This window comes from Numida meleagris, chromosome 12, assembly GCF_002078875.1.
Source record: "Numida meleagris isolate 19003 breed g44 Domestic line chromosome 12, NumMel1.0, whole genome shotgun sequence".
Lineage (NCBI taxonomy): Eukaryota > Metazoa > Chordata > Aves > Galliformes > Numididae > Numida > Numida meleagris.
In genome coordinates, this window is record NC_034420.1 from 10,308,353 (window position 1) to 10,320,733 (window position 12,381).

The 12,381-nt window shown below is 39.9% G+C and overlaps 1 protein-coding gene across 9 annotated transcripts in view; it reads left to right on the forward strand.

Annotated features, from left to right (window-relative positions):
* Positions 1 to 12,381, forward strand: part of EBF1 (early B-cell factor 1) — a 268,731-nt gene that overhangs the window by 188,834 nt on the left and 67,516 nt on the right. For 5 of the 9 annotated variants that reach the window (XM_021410323.1, XM_021410320.1, XM_021410327.1 and 2 more), the window contains one exon: positions 7,853 to 7,986. In XM_021410323.1, the coding sequence (XP_021265998.1) occupies positions 7,853 to 7,986 (134 nt within the window). The remainder of the gene's footprint in view (positions 1 to 7,852; positions 7,987 to 12,381) is intronic. The other 4 variants (XM_021410324.1, XM_021410322.1, XM_021410328.1 and 1 more) reach the window with 1 other exon arrangement.

Below are 12,381 nucleotides of genomic sequence, written 5' to 3' on the forward strand. Positions count from 1 at the left end.
TAACTTTGCTAGCTGAGGCATCAGCAAAGATAAAAGAGAGGCACTGGCTTAGGTATTGATTGAAAGTGGAATATTATACCAGGGAATTTACATTTTCAGTTCCCATCGATGGGAACTGAGCATCCAAACTGTAAGGCAGGAAATCATAGCCAATACCTTTAATCTCACTTCTTGAAAACAGAAACAAAGGCAAGCTTCCTTCCCTGCCCCCCACCTGGAGGGATTGCACCATGCATGTATTTTTGGCTCAGTGATTTCACCCAGTGCAAGCGTCACAAAACCAGAGGGAGGTTTCCAATTTCAGCGGGGCTTTGTAATCTTTAAAGCTTGCAAATACTAAGTCCCAAATATCAAGATGCTACAAGGAAGGGGCGGTGGGGCATTACATCCTCGTGCCTGCATTGCATAAAGCCACATGAGTTATCTCCTTGAGAGGGAAGCCTCTGTTACCCTGTTTCCTGCACAGCAGCTGCTTATTGTCAGGAGAGAATAGGAGAGAGAGCAGGCTGTGGTATGGAAAAGGAAGGCAAGAAGATCATCTCTTTATTAAGATAAACAGCAAATACATTGTTCAGCTTAAGAATGAAGACTTAATGCTCTGGTACAATATGTAAAAAAAAAAAAAAAAAAAGACTGCCACAGTCCCGTTCCCTGAAGCACCCATGACGAACCCTGTGGGTTGGTCCTGTGGACTTTTCGCATACAGACCCACTTGGTAAACTTCAGTTGGTTTTCATTGCTTGTGCTGGGTACAGCTCCACTCTGGACAGGCGTGGTAACATTGCATTGGCACACAAACTTTTTAGAGTTCATTCTTTTTCAGTATGCTTGGAGTAAGTCAGCAGAAGATGGCTACTCCTGCCTGGGAATGAGAAAATTATTTCTCAAAAAAAACCCCAAACTACAGAACCAAGCTCCCCCAAAGCAAACTCAACCTCTCCCCCATTTATTTGGTTCCTTTTCTCAAACTGAAAAATTTTGGAAAATGATAATTTTCCATCTTGAAAAAAAAAACATCCCACAAAAACACCTTTTCCCATGATAAAATAAATTTGCTCAAGTGTTTAACGTGGAGAATCAACAATAAACAATAGTAAATTGAACTACCCTTCTCCCCCACATAAAATGTATGTAAATCTATAATTTGAGAGGGAAGTACATGTTTTTCTCCTCTTTTAAAGGAGTAACACAACTTGCCAAGCTAGCAATGTTGATCAAAAAGGCCTTCGGCATTCCAACAAGTGTCTGTTGGGTGTACTCCAGTGCACACCTTCAGCTCCTGATGCCATGGGACAGGAATTTAGGCTCAAGTTATTCCTGAGCACTGCCTTGCTCAGTGGTGTAACCCCTATGTGATTTCAGGGGTATCTGAGGGTAGATCTATACAGATGATACAGAAGAGCTGTAGAAATCCCAGTTTGTACTACTACATCCATGTGAAATGGGAGGACCCATTTCCATATTCATTACATAGCTCTTGATGGCATTGCTCAGGGCACTGCTCAACTGTCTCAAAAAGTCAGTTCTTTATTCCTCGACTCCTTCAGCTGGGCTTATAAGCTCTTAAGTGGTTTGCTGAAACACAACTTGAATAAGTCATGGTTTTGAGTGCTTAATGCTGATTTGTCTTGATCTGAAAATTGGTAGTTTGGTGAAAGTGGTGAACAGGTTGCAGGATCAGACCTATAAGCTGTGGCTTAATCTGTGGCTCATATATCTAGTTAGCCTGGAATTAGGTTTGATCCAAGGAAAAAAAAAAAGGAAAATAAAATTTAACTCCAATACTTTCTCCAAGATAAGTTATAAATTCTCTGTTCCTCTGGAATCCCAATTTTAACTGGCTTTATGCAGCTTTCCTTGCAAGTCACAATACTCTCAAAGAGAAGAAAAATAAAAGCATGTACCCCATCATTTAAACTCCTGTTGTGATGCGGCAACTGTTGTCAGAGCCTCATCTATGGAATAATGGAGAATGAAACCACACTTCATGATAAAGACTGCAGGCGAGGTCATTCTTACAGTCACTAGCACAAACTGGATATTAATCATAGCACAAATACATTTCAGAAGCTAAAGAAGAGCAGTCCCAGAGCCCTGCTGATAGCTGTGCATCCCACTAATTCACCTCAGTGGAAATGTAACTCTGAGCTCAATTAACCCCTATCCCAAGGCCACCCATAAACTTTGTGGTAAATATGTTTTTTTTTCCCCCTGCCTCTGTTTTCTATCAGTGGAATAGATCATTTCTGTCGGGGGATAAAAAGCTATCTCTCTTTATAGACGCAGGTCTCATTAAGGATCTAATGAATGTTTGGGGGGGACTTGTACCAGTAGCAAATTGAATCGATGAATTCGGATGCTCAGTGCTCCTGAGAGTGCCTGCTCCTGTCTCCAGCTGCTGTTTGAGGCAGGTAGCTATGCCCAGAAGGAGGGATTTTCTCTCAATTGCCTGCACACAAAGTTGGTTGGTGAATGTGTACAAGAAGCTATGAGATGTTATTGCTGTTGCTTTGTTATTATTGTTATTATTGTTATTAGTATTATTAGGACCATTATTATTCTCTCTTCCAAGCATTGTTCACAGACAAATTGGAAATGTGGTAATTAGGCCCTGACTGGTAGTGTAGCATTAGTGTCCTGAGCCAAAGTTCAACGCTCTGAAATGAAATTTAAACCAATTAATCTGTTAGATTTTTATCGCTTGTCCGTGTTTTCTCAGCAATTCCCTCAGCACGCGGCCTTTGATCAACTCTCATACAAAAGCTAAAATGTGTGCCTGCTGCTAGCAAGATGGGGCTGACATTAACATGGCACTCATAAAACAATCAGAGCAGTGAAGCCCTCAAACAGACAGGGCATAGTAATATTTAATAAAAGCGCACACATAATCTTCAGAATTAGCATTTTGTGCCTTGCAGTACCTTTGGGAGAAGAGCTTTTATTTGTGGAGTGATCATTATTATAACAAAGAAGAGCTACCTAATAATTTCCACTTTAACTCTGCAATATGCCACGAGCATTTCTGAACCATTATGCTAAACTGTGGAGGGGTAATCATTTTATTGTCACCATTTGAAGGAAGAAAAATCTCCTGTATATGAGTAGCTAAGGGAGCACAGGAACACTGGAACCCACTGGTACACATGCACAAAACTTTTCCTTTTTGCTCCCCTTCTGCTGAGTTGGTACCTACCACCCTTTGTATGGATGATGGTGAGATTTTAACAGGGTATATTCTAAGGGAAGATGAAGACTTCAAAAGGACATTGTTCTTGAAATTCATTAAGGTTTTTTGCTCATAAATCCTTAAAATTTATTGATAGAGACCTTAGCTTTGAAGTCAGCAGAAAAATTCCTATTGGCTTCTGTGAGTTTGGGACTGTTCCTTCTGAAATCTATGTCTGTTAATTCAAACTGAAGTAGCAGTGCAATAAAACGTGTTAGATGTTAACACTGATTTGTCTTGATATTATGCAAAGGAGGAGAGCAGCTCATTAAGGCTCATAACCACTGGGCCACTGCAGCGGGTGCAGGATGTGACCACTTCACCTTCACAAGGTGTGCAAGGTCCACACCTGCAGTCTGAAGGGTTTTTCCTTAGTCCAGTGGAATTTGGAAAGCATGCATTGACTAATGCCCAGCCACGAAGAGTTTGTTTAAATCTTCTCTGATAGTTAGACTACCAAACTCTTTGTTCCAGTTGCAGCAGGCTGCCAGCTGGTGTTCTACTGTTTTTTAGTGTTGATATATATAATAATTTTTAGTATAATTCTTCTCTGGAATAACACTCTGTCCATGCTATCCGTCCTGTTATTTTATTGCCATTATTGGAACTGGCCTGAAGTCTTTTACAGTGTAATCTTTATCAGTGAAGTTTGAGTTTTTCAACTAAAATCTTTTTTTTTTTTCCCTACAGAAGAATACAAATTTGACGTAACTTTTTTTCTATTTGCTTTTAACACGCTATTTTAGAAATGATGTTCTAGTGTTACAAAATGTCATCTGATGTGATATTTTGAAACTAAATATTTTGTTTTTCTTGGAAACGCTAAAAAGCATTATAGCTAATTTCAGATAGAGATTCTGGGTCTTTGTTCCTAAAATGTTCTGTACTTTGATTTCTCTTGTGACCAAAACAAAACGTAGAGAAACTGAGGTCTGCATTGAAAAGATGATCCTGCCTAGCTCTGTTTTTCTAGGGTTGCACAGAAGTAAACACCTTCCAGACAGCACTTTGAAAGTTGCCAAGTGATTAACTGAAGAAATATGAAGAGCTGAGGGCCTGAGCTGGCCAGACGTGTGTACCTGAGGCATAAATAGAGCTGAGGTCATAGCATTGCCATTCTCCTGATGTTTCTGCTGGTGATGTTGGCAAATGGTACCTGATTCTTCCATCCTCCTTCCTGGTGCTCCATGGAAAGGGCCTGGGAAATGCAAAGATTTAGTATGACCAACATCCCAAACAACACTAGCTGTCACAAAGTGGTCATTGTGTAAACATGTTTTGTGCCTCCAAAAACAGGCAGCAGTCTGGATGCCTCCGTCAGCATGTCTCCTTGGGCGTCCTCGAGTTGCAGCCATCAGCATGGCTTAGGGACATGATTTAGTAGGCAGTACTGGTGGTAGGTGGATGGTTGGACTAGACGATCTTAGAGGTCTTTTCCAGCCTGAATGTTTCTATGATTATATTTGCCCAGGGAGGTGGTTGAGTCACTGTCCCTAGTGTTCTATAAACGTTTAGATGTTGTACTAAAGGATGTGGTTTAGTGGGGAAATACTGGTGGTAGGTGGATGGTTGGACTAGATGGTACTGGAGGTCTTTTCTAACCCTGGTGATTGTATGATTCTATTCTATGATTCCCTTGCAGGGCAGCATCTTCATGCAGCCCTTCCAATCATTACAGAGATGTGCATTTTAAGATAAAAGGGGGACCGTGCATGGAAACCTGGGAAGTTCCACTTTTTTGTGTCAGTCCCAAGGAAAAATAACACCCAGACACCTTGTGGGAGCGCACAGCTCTCTTCTCAGGTTGTGCCTGCGGTGGGTACAAAACTGCCTTGCTTATTAAACCACTCAGTCCTGACTTTTCCTCCTCAGAGGAGATGTCCTGGGCTGTTGCCAGCAGATTCATCGAGGTGCAACATTCATAAAAGATCAGAATCAAACACGCAAGGCAGCACATGCAGCACAGCACCTTGCAGTGAGCGCAGCGTAGCTACCACAGCAAACATCACAGGGCAAACAGCAAGACCTTTGGTGGGGACTGGCAATGGCACGACAGTGTCTTGCATTCATTTTAAAGATGAATTGAATCTATAATTTTGAAGCCTGCATATGTTTTCTGTTAATGGGTTATGGTCTTGAACAGTTTTTATTCACTGGTATTTAGGAAAAAAGTGTTGCCTGTAGTCTTTAAAGAAATGTAGCTCATTCTCTAACACATGGGAAAATGGTTATCTTTGGGTTTTACGGTGGTGTGTGTGTCCACAATCGCCTGGAAATACTGGAAAGGGTGTAATTTGGAAGTGATTTTATTTTTTATTTATGAAAAAATTTGATTCTGTGAAAGGGCTAGATGGCATTTTGAAAAGCTGCTTTCACTGTAAACCCATTGCTGTGAGCTCGGCTGAAAGGAAAGCATTTGGTTTTGGACTTTGCAATGGTTTTTATGCACATTTTTATGCAAGTAACTTGAATCCAAATTAAACATATTGAAGTTACCTCTGTGTGTGCACTGCATTTTCATGACGGTAATGTTAGGATGTTTCTTTTGTTAGCTCATGTAAAACTTAATGGCTGTGCTCTGCCAAGTTTGAAGCAGAGTAATGATTTTTCTTCAGCATGTGTGTGTTTGTGTTTTTCACTGGCTCTGGCATCCCCACCAGCTGAAGTAGTGGAAAACTTTGTGCCTGACACTTACAACCCTTTGTAGGTGGGAACAGGGTCTGTTTGCTCACTGTGAATGCTCTCCACTGGTGGTGCGAGTCTGCAGCAGAGCCCACAGAAACACCACCTCCCTTCCCAGCTCCCTCTCATGCTGACTGCCCTGCCCAGGGGCTGAAGGAAGGCATTAACTCCAACCAACCGGAACACCACTAGATAATCATGAAGATGCACAGTGTCTCTTTAGCACTTTATGTCTGGAGCATTTTAAGGCATGCTACTGTGAATTAATGAACTTACTGTCCTTATGTTTAAAGCAAAGCAGGGCAGGGGCTGTGCCACCACTCAGCAATGTTAAGTAATTCATGGGTGCTAGGGTTTTATCTTGGGTTGTGTTAATATGCAGGTGGCTTTCATACCCCTGTTTTCCTTCTATATCCTTCTCTAGTAAGTCTATGAAAGCTCTCTCTTGAGTATGTCAGCAAATACTCAGCGTTACAAACCAAACAAGCAGCTCCACCAGCCTTTTGACCAAGTGGCAATGGACAACCAAGTGCCAGCAGCTTTCAAGAAGAGGTTTATGTGCAGATATATACACAGCTAATGAAGTTGTTGTGATTGACACCTGAATGACATTGTAGCTGTGGTGCAGGCAATGGCAGCCTCTCTTGTGCTTTCTGTGGAGCCAGCCTCTTCTCTGAGCTCAGGAGTGGTTCACATGAGGAGGAAAGAATGTTGTCTTTCCGGCATTGAGGCTGACTGGTGGAGTTTTGCTGCTCCTTAAGGTATCTCTTTCTTGTGGCAAATGAAATTGTTCAGATACCCTTTTAACTTAAAGCAGTATCTACGGATGTGGGGTCATAATTCTCTCTCCTGTAGTCTTAGCAAGGAGAAGTAGGTGGCATTTGAGTTGGAGTCATTTGTTTTCATCAACCTATACAGCCAACCTGAGACTTGACAGCGGAGAGTTACCCAGTGCTTTTTGGCTCACTCAGATTGTTTTTACAGTAGTGTTATTCCACTGAGTTCAACACAGTTAAATTCTGATGTACTCCAGTACTGCAGAGGAGGAGAATCAGCCCGTGCATGTTTTTATTGCCCTACCCCACCAATATATAAAGCTGACAATACTTCTGCTTTCATAGCCTTAATACAGATGATCTTACACCTAGATTTGAGCTTACTCCTTTAAGTTCTGCTTGAGTTTTCAACATCCCCTCAGGAGGCACTTAGTACATATGTTGCCAAGAAAGTGGCTCATGAAAGTGGTGACAGACTCTATGAATAAGGCGAAATGCACTGCACGCACTTCTTAATTGCCCGGTAGACACAACATAAGTGGAATGACGAGGTGGCAGGGTGGTGGTTTCTGGTTTTGTGAAGTGTTTTTTTTCTGTAGTTGCTAAAGCATTAAGCAGGGCAGGGTGGTTTAATACCAGAACAACCTGGACCTGATTGCAAACGACTTAAAGAAATGCTGAGTGTTACACCCTTTGTTTTTTTTAGCCAATATTTTCCATACTATTTCTGGGAGTTTCCTTGATTAATTTAGGTTATGGTGGATAATAAAGTGAGCTCACTGAAGATTGTTTTATTAATTCAGACATTCTGCATTTCATGTACAATAAAGATAGGCATTTGTTTTAACTTCCAGTTGGTCTCTGCTCATCATGCTGTGATCTATTATTATTATTATTATTATTTTTGTTGTTGTAGGCTTTAAAAAGTTATTATTATTTTTAATGTGGATAACAAATCCAAACAAATGAATTAAAAAGTAAAAAAAAACTTCCAAAGATATAGTTGGGGGCCATGCACATGTACTAAAAAGAACACAATTGCTGAAATCTTTGTGTTAGCAAGGGGGGAAAAATGAAAGCTCCTTTTATTTTATTTTTCTCAAGTCTTCCATCATTAAAATCTGGTTCTAACGGCAGAATACTTCTCTTTTTCATGTGTGTTGAAAAGCAGCTACACCATGTATCAAAGCCATCAGTCCAAGTGAAGGATGGACTACAGGAGGTGCCACTGTCATCATCATAGGAGACAATTTCTTTGATGGGTTACAGGTCATCTTCGGCACCATGCTGGTTTGGAGTGAGGTAGGTGTTGTCTGACGGCAATGTCTAATAGCTTTGTCTAGCTTACAGCTAGCCTGTCCTTTTTCTGTGCCACATGCTAAATCAGCAACAAATGTTACGATGTGAATCCTTTCCTCATTCAATTTTATGTAAATAATTAGTCAAATGTACCTGTGGCAGAACTACACTATAGCCAGGGGATTTGCATCTCCTCTTGCTGGCTCAGAATTTAGCTCAGTGTCTTTTTTTTTTTTCCCCAAGAAAAGGAAAGGATAAGTGTCTGTGTGAATAATTCTGCATTTAGCACTACAATAGCTAGAGGCCCACAGGAAACAAACGTTTAAGTGATCCTGTGTTCCAGGGAAACCGGCTGCTTGTAGCTGCAGCTCAACAGAGTAGAGATTGCAGAAATTCAGCACCTGAATGGCGTATCCTGAAAGTGTACGTTCAGTGTAGTATCTGCATGGAAAATACAGGCTTATCATATCTATCTGGGTCCTCTATAGCTTGAGTAACCCTTTTCTTTCTTTGTTATTCACCCATTTTTACTTTTGCTGCTTCTCCTAGCTGCTTAAGTCCTCTCTTTTCCTGGCACAGTATTAAACATGGAGTCTGATATTCCTCAAAAGTCTGTGGAATGTCAAATCCCAGGTAGCACCACCCAAATGGCCACTTCTGTGTGTGCAGGGCAGAGTTCCCACTGGCCTCACTGTCGTGGGAGGGCAGCTAAAAGGAGAGGTTTAAGTTTTGCCTTTATGGCTTTCTGAAAGAGTATTGGAAGTTTTATTTATAAAAAAAAGATATTTTTTGGAGTGTAGTATTGAAATAAACTAAGAGACAAGCTTGCATTTCCAAACTGACTGAACAATTCATACCTAGTGATATGAGGATCTTCTGATCCTTTGCCTTGTATGTTATGGATACTAAATCAATATTATGGCTTAATTAATATCCAGTTCATTTTCCCTACTGATTCCCTTGCGCATATGGCAGCATTTTTTCCATATGAAGAGTATCCTCTAATGTTCTTCATGGGCTTCACTGTTCTCTCTCTATCTCATTCTTCAACTTGAGGACAAGTGTGGATGAAAGGGCATTCCAGAAAAGGAGATATTTTAAATGAGCCCTATTCTGAAACTCTTATGTGATCATGAAAGTGCCCCCTGGGTCCAGTGTAAGCATTTTGTGTGTTAGGATTGAAGCCATTATGGCTACAGACATTTAAAAAGGAAAGGTGAAGAGGCTGGGAGGAAATTGCTCTGGTTTTGGTACTGCAGAATTGGATCTTTCGTTATAAATCTTGATTCTGTTTATTAGTAGAAGCCATTAATTAGCAATTTCTAACCCCAGGTAAGTGAGTTCTGGTCAAAACATTGTTGGTGATGCTTACAAATCCTTGTCATAAAATTAATAATGCTGGGTGGGGCCCAGATCAAAGTCAGCCTGTTGTTGTGAATGCTGTAACGGGCTGCAAGTCAGCTTCAAGTCAAAACTATTTCACTATCTGTCCCTTAAAGAATTGCTTCTCAGTTTCACGACCCATGAGAACGATAGAAAATTCTATAGGGGAAAATAAGTTATTTCTAAAAGAAGCAGACAAACATGGTCAACAAGTGCCGAAAGGCATCAGCTGTCTAAATAACCCCTAAGCTATACTGATGTATAAATAATTGGAATTACACATACCAGCCACATACGAAGTACAAAACAAGTTCTTTCATTTGCCTTCCCACGTCTAAAAATGTCTGGCGTATTTCAGTACTCAGGAAGAATATTTTTGCTTTACTTTAATAGTGTAGATTTGAGCTACCCATTTTCTGAATTTCAGTACAATTTTAAACCTGGAGCACATCCATCCCAAGCTGCCAGAGAGACCTGGTTTCGAACAGCTTATTTTGTAATTGAATTCAGGAAGAAATCTCAATTTCACCCTGTTGTTTCATGGGTTTGAACAGCACATGGTTTTAACTGAGCTGCATAAAATCTCAAGCAAAACTAGACAGCATGAAACTAAAGGAAAAGAATGAGCATTGTGAAGTATGTTCATATGGATTTGTCTAGTATCACTTCAAATTGTAATTGCAGGTGGTTTGGGGGATGAAGTCTAAATTAAGTATCATTTTGCCACAGACTTTGCATAGGACCTTGGGCAAATCACATAATCTGCTTAAAGTTCAATTCCCTTTCTCCAACATCGTAATAAGATTAGTCACCTTCTTCAGAGAGGTGCTGGGAAGATAATTATCATAAAGGTCCTATATTACTCAGATTTTATTATAGCAAAACCCATGTAAGTACCTGAGATGCATGGATATTTAAGGTATAAATACTACCACTATTGAGAAGCAAAGTTAAAAACCAAAAAACATCGTTCATTTTAAGGGTGTGTTTGTTGATGTCTAGCAGCATATGTTATAAATAATTTGAAGTGTAAATAATATATTTTTAATTTATTTTACATGTATTCAAGTTTTGTAATTGAAATATTTATATGCTTGAAATGGAGTACCCTGTTAAAAAAGGAGGTTTAAAATGGTTTCTGAAACACGTATTTATTATTTAAACATATATTTTAGCTGTAAACACTCTAACATAATTACAACCTTTCTCAGCCAGGGAGAACTAAATAAAAACTTAATTTGTCACATTAATTTTGTGCAGAAATGCAGATACCCTAAGCCAGTGGGTTCAATTAATCCTTAACTTCCATATTACTTCATAAAAATGACTTTAAGAGCCCTTGATATTTTTAGAATACAGCAAAATGAGCCATCTGATGCCTTTTTCTTTTCAAGGGACTTTCATAACTGGCAGAGAAACAATATTGGTATATCGTGTTCACATGCTGAATCTGGACAGACAACTCCAGCAAATAGTCTGTTTGCCAGATAGACTCTGCCTTTCTGTTTGCCCAGTCCGCAAACAGGAGGATTTGTTATTTCGTTTTTTACCCAGCGCTGCACGTTGCTGCAAATATCCCAAATCTGAGCTCCTGATAAAATCCTCTGTTACTGGGGGACCATAATTCCAAGAGTTGAGTTTCAGAGCAAGCACACATGATTGTGAAGACAAAATTAGTTTCTTATAAATATTCCACAATATTTGCTTAAAATGAGCTATTTCTTCAAACATTTTCCTGCCAAGAACATTCCTCCAGCTGCACAGAGTCAGCTGGAAACAACTTCTTTCTTTCATATTAAGAGAAGATGAAGCACTGAAACATCAGCTCTTTTGCCTTTGTACAGCACAAAAACAGAGGTTCATTTTTTTTTTTATGCCGCTGAATCAAATTCTGTGACACAGTTTTTTGTTTTGCTTTTCATGTTTATTATTGATTTTGGAAGTCTCTCTTCTTGAGTGCTTATTTTGGAGGTCTGACTCATTTTTAAAAAACGAGTAGGCACCCTCGTTCTGAAAGCCAAGGTTTATTAATCAGCGTCTGGATGCCCAGTGTGGAGACACACACAATGCCACTGGTCACTTTTGAAAATAGATACCTTAAGGTCCCATTCCTACTGAAAGCCATTCGTTACCTTCAGTTTGTAGGATTTTTTTGCAATTCCTGTCCTAATAGTCCTCTTCACATGGAGTCCAAGTTAAATTTATGACCGATTGTCACCATTTCCCCAACCACAAACCAGAGCTCACAAGCACACAAAAATAAACTAGTGACTCAGATTAATGACATCTTCTTATAAAATGTCACTTTTCAAAAAAAGAAAGTAACCTGGCACTCTGAAGAGTGTGCAATGATGCTGTATCACAGAAGAATGTCTAGAATATATTAGCAAACCACAGAAAGAGGCTTGTTGTACGCAAACTAAATGTGTTTTAGATTTTGAAGGACATGCACCTCCCTCCATTCTGAATATCTCTAACTCAGGTTTTAATCCAATCCGCAGCGTGTCCCAAAGGACAAGTAAGAGTTTATATAAAACAGCTAGCACAGATGCCAAGTACCAGACCAATTCACTTGAAAATCCCTTGGGAGAAGGGTGCAGTTGCTAGTTTTCTGTCCAGCTCCAGATCTCAATTTGCCAATTACTGAATTGGAAAAGGAAGTTGGATCTGGGATTCTGGCTCCTGGGTTCATCTCCAAATCACAAGTTAGTGCCTTGCTCAGGATTTACATCTAAACACATGCTCAGAAATGTAGGTAGTTCTTATTTACAAATTCTCATTTCTTGGCATGTCAGGCGTTATGTTGTCTGTTAATGCAATATGTGTTTCCACATGAAGTTAGAGCATGAGAATGCCCACACTGGGTGAGACATGGAGGTTCATCTTCTCTATGTATTACGTTTGGCAGTGGGCAATGGCAGATGTCTAGAAAAACAACAAGATGACCATATAATGTTTCCCCAGAAGTTCAACACTTTGGGTCTCAGAGGCCTCCAAAAATGGCATCTTTATGTT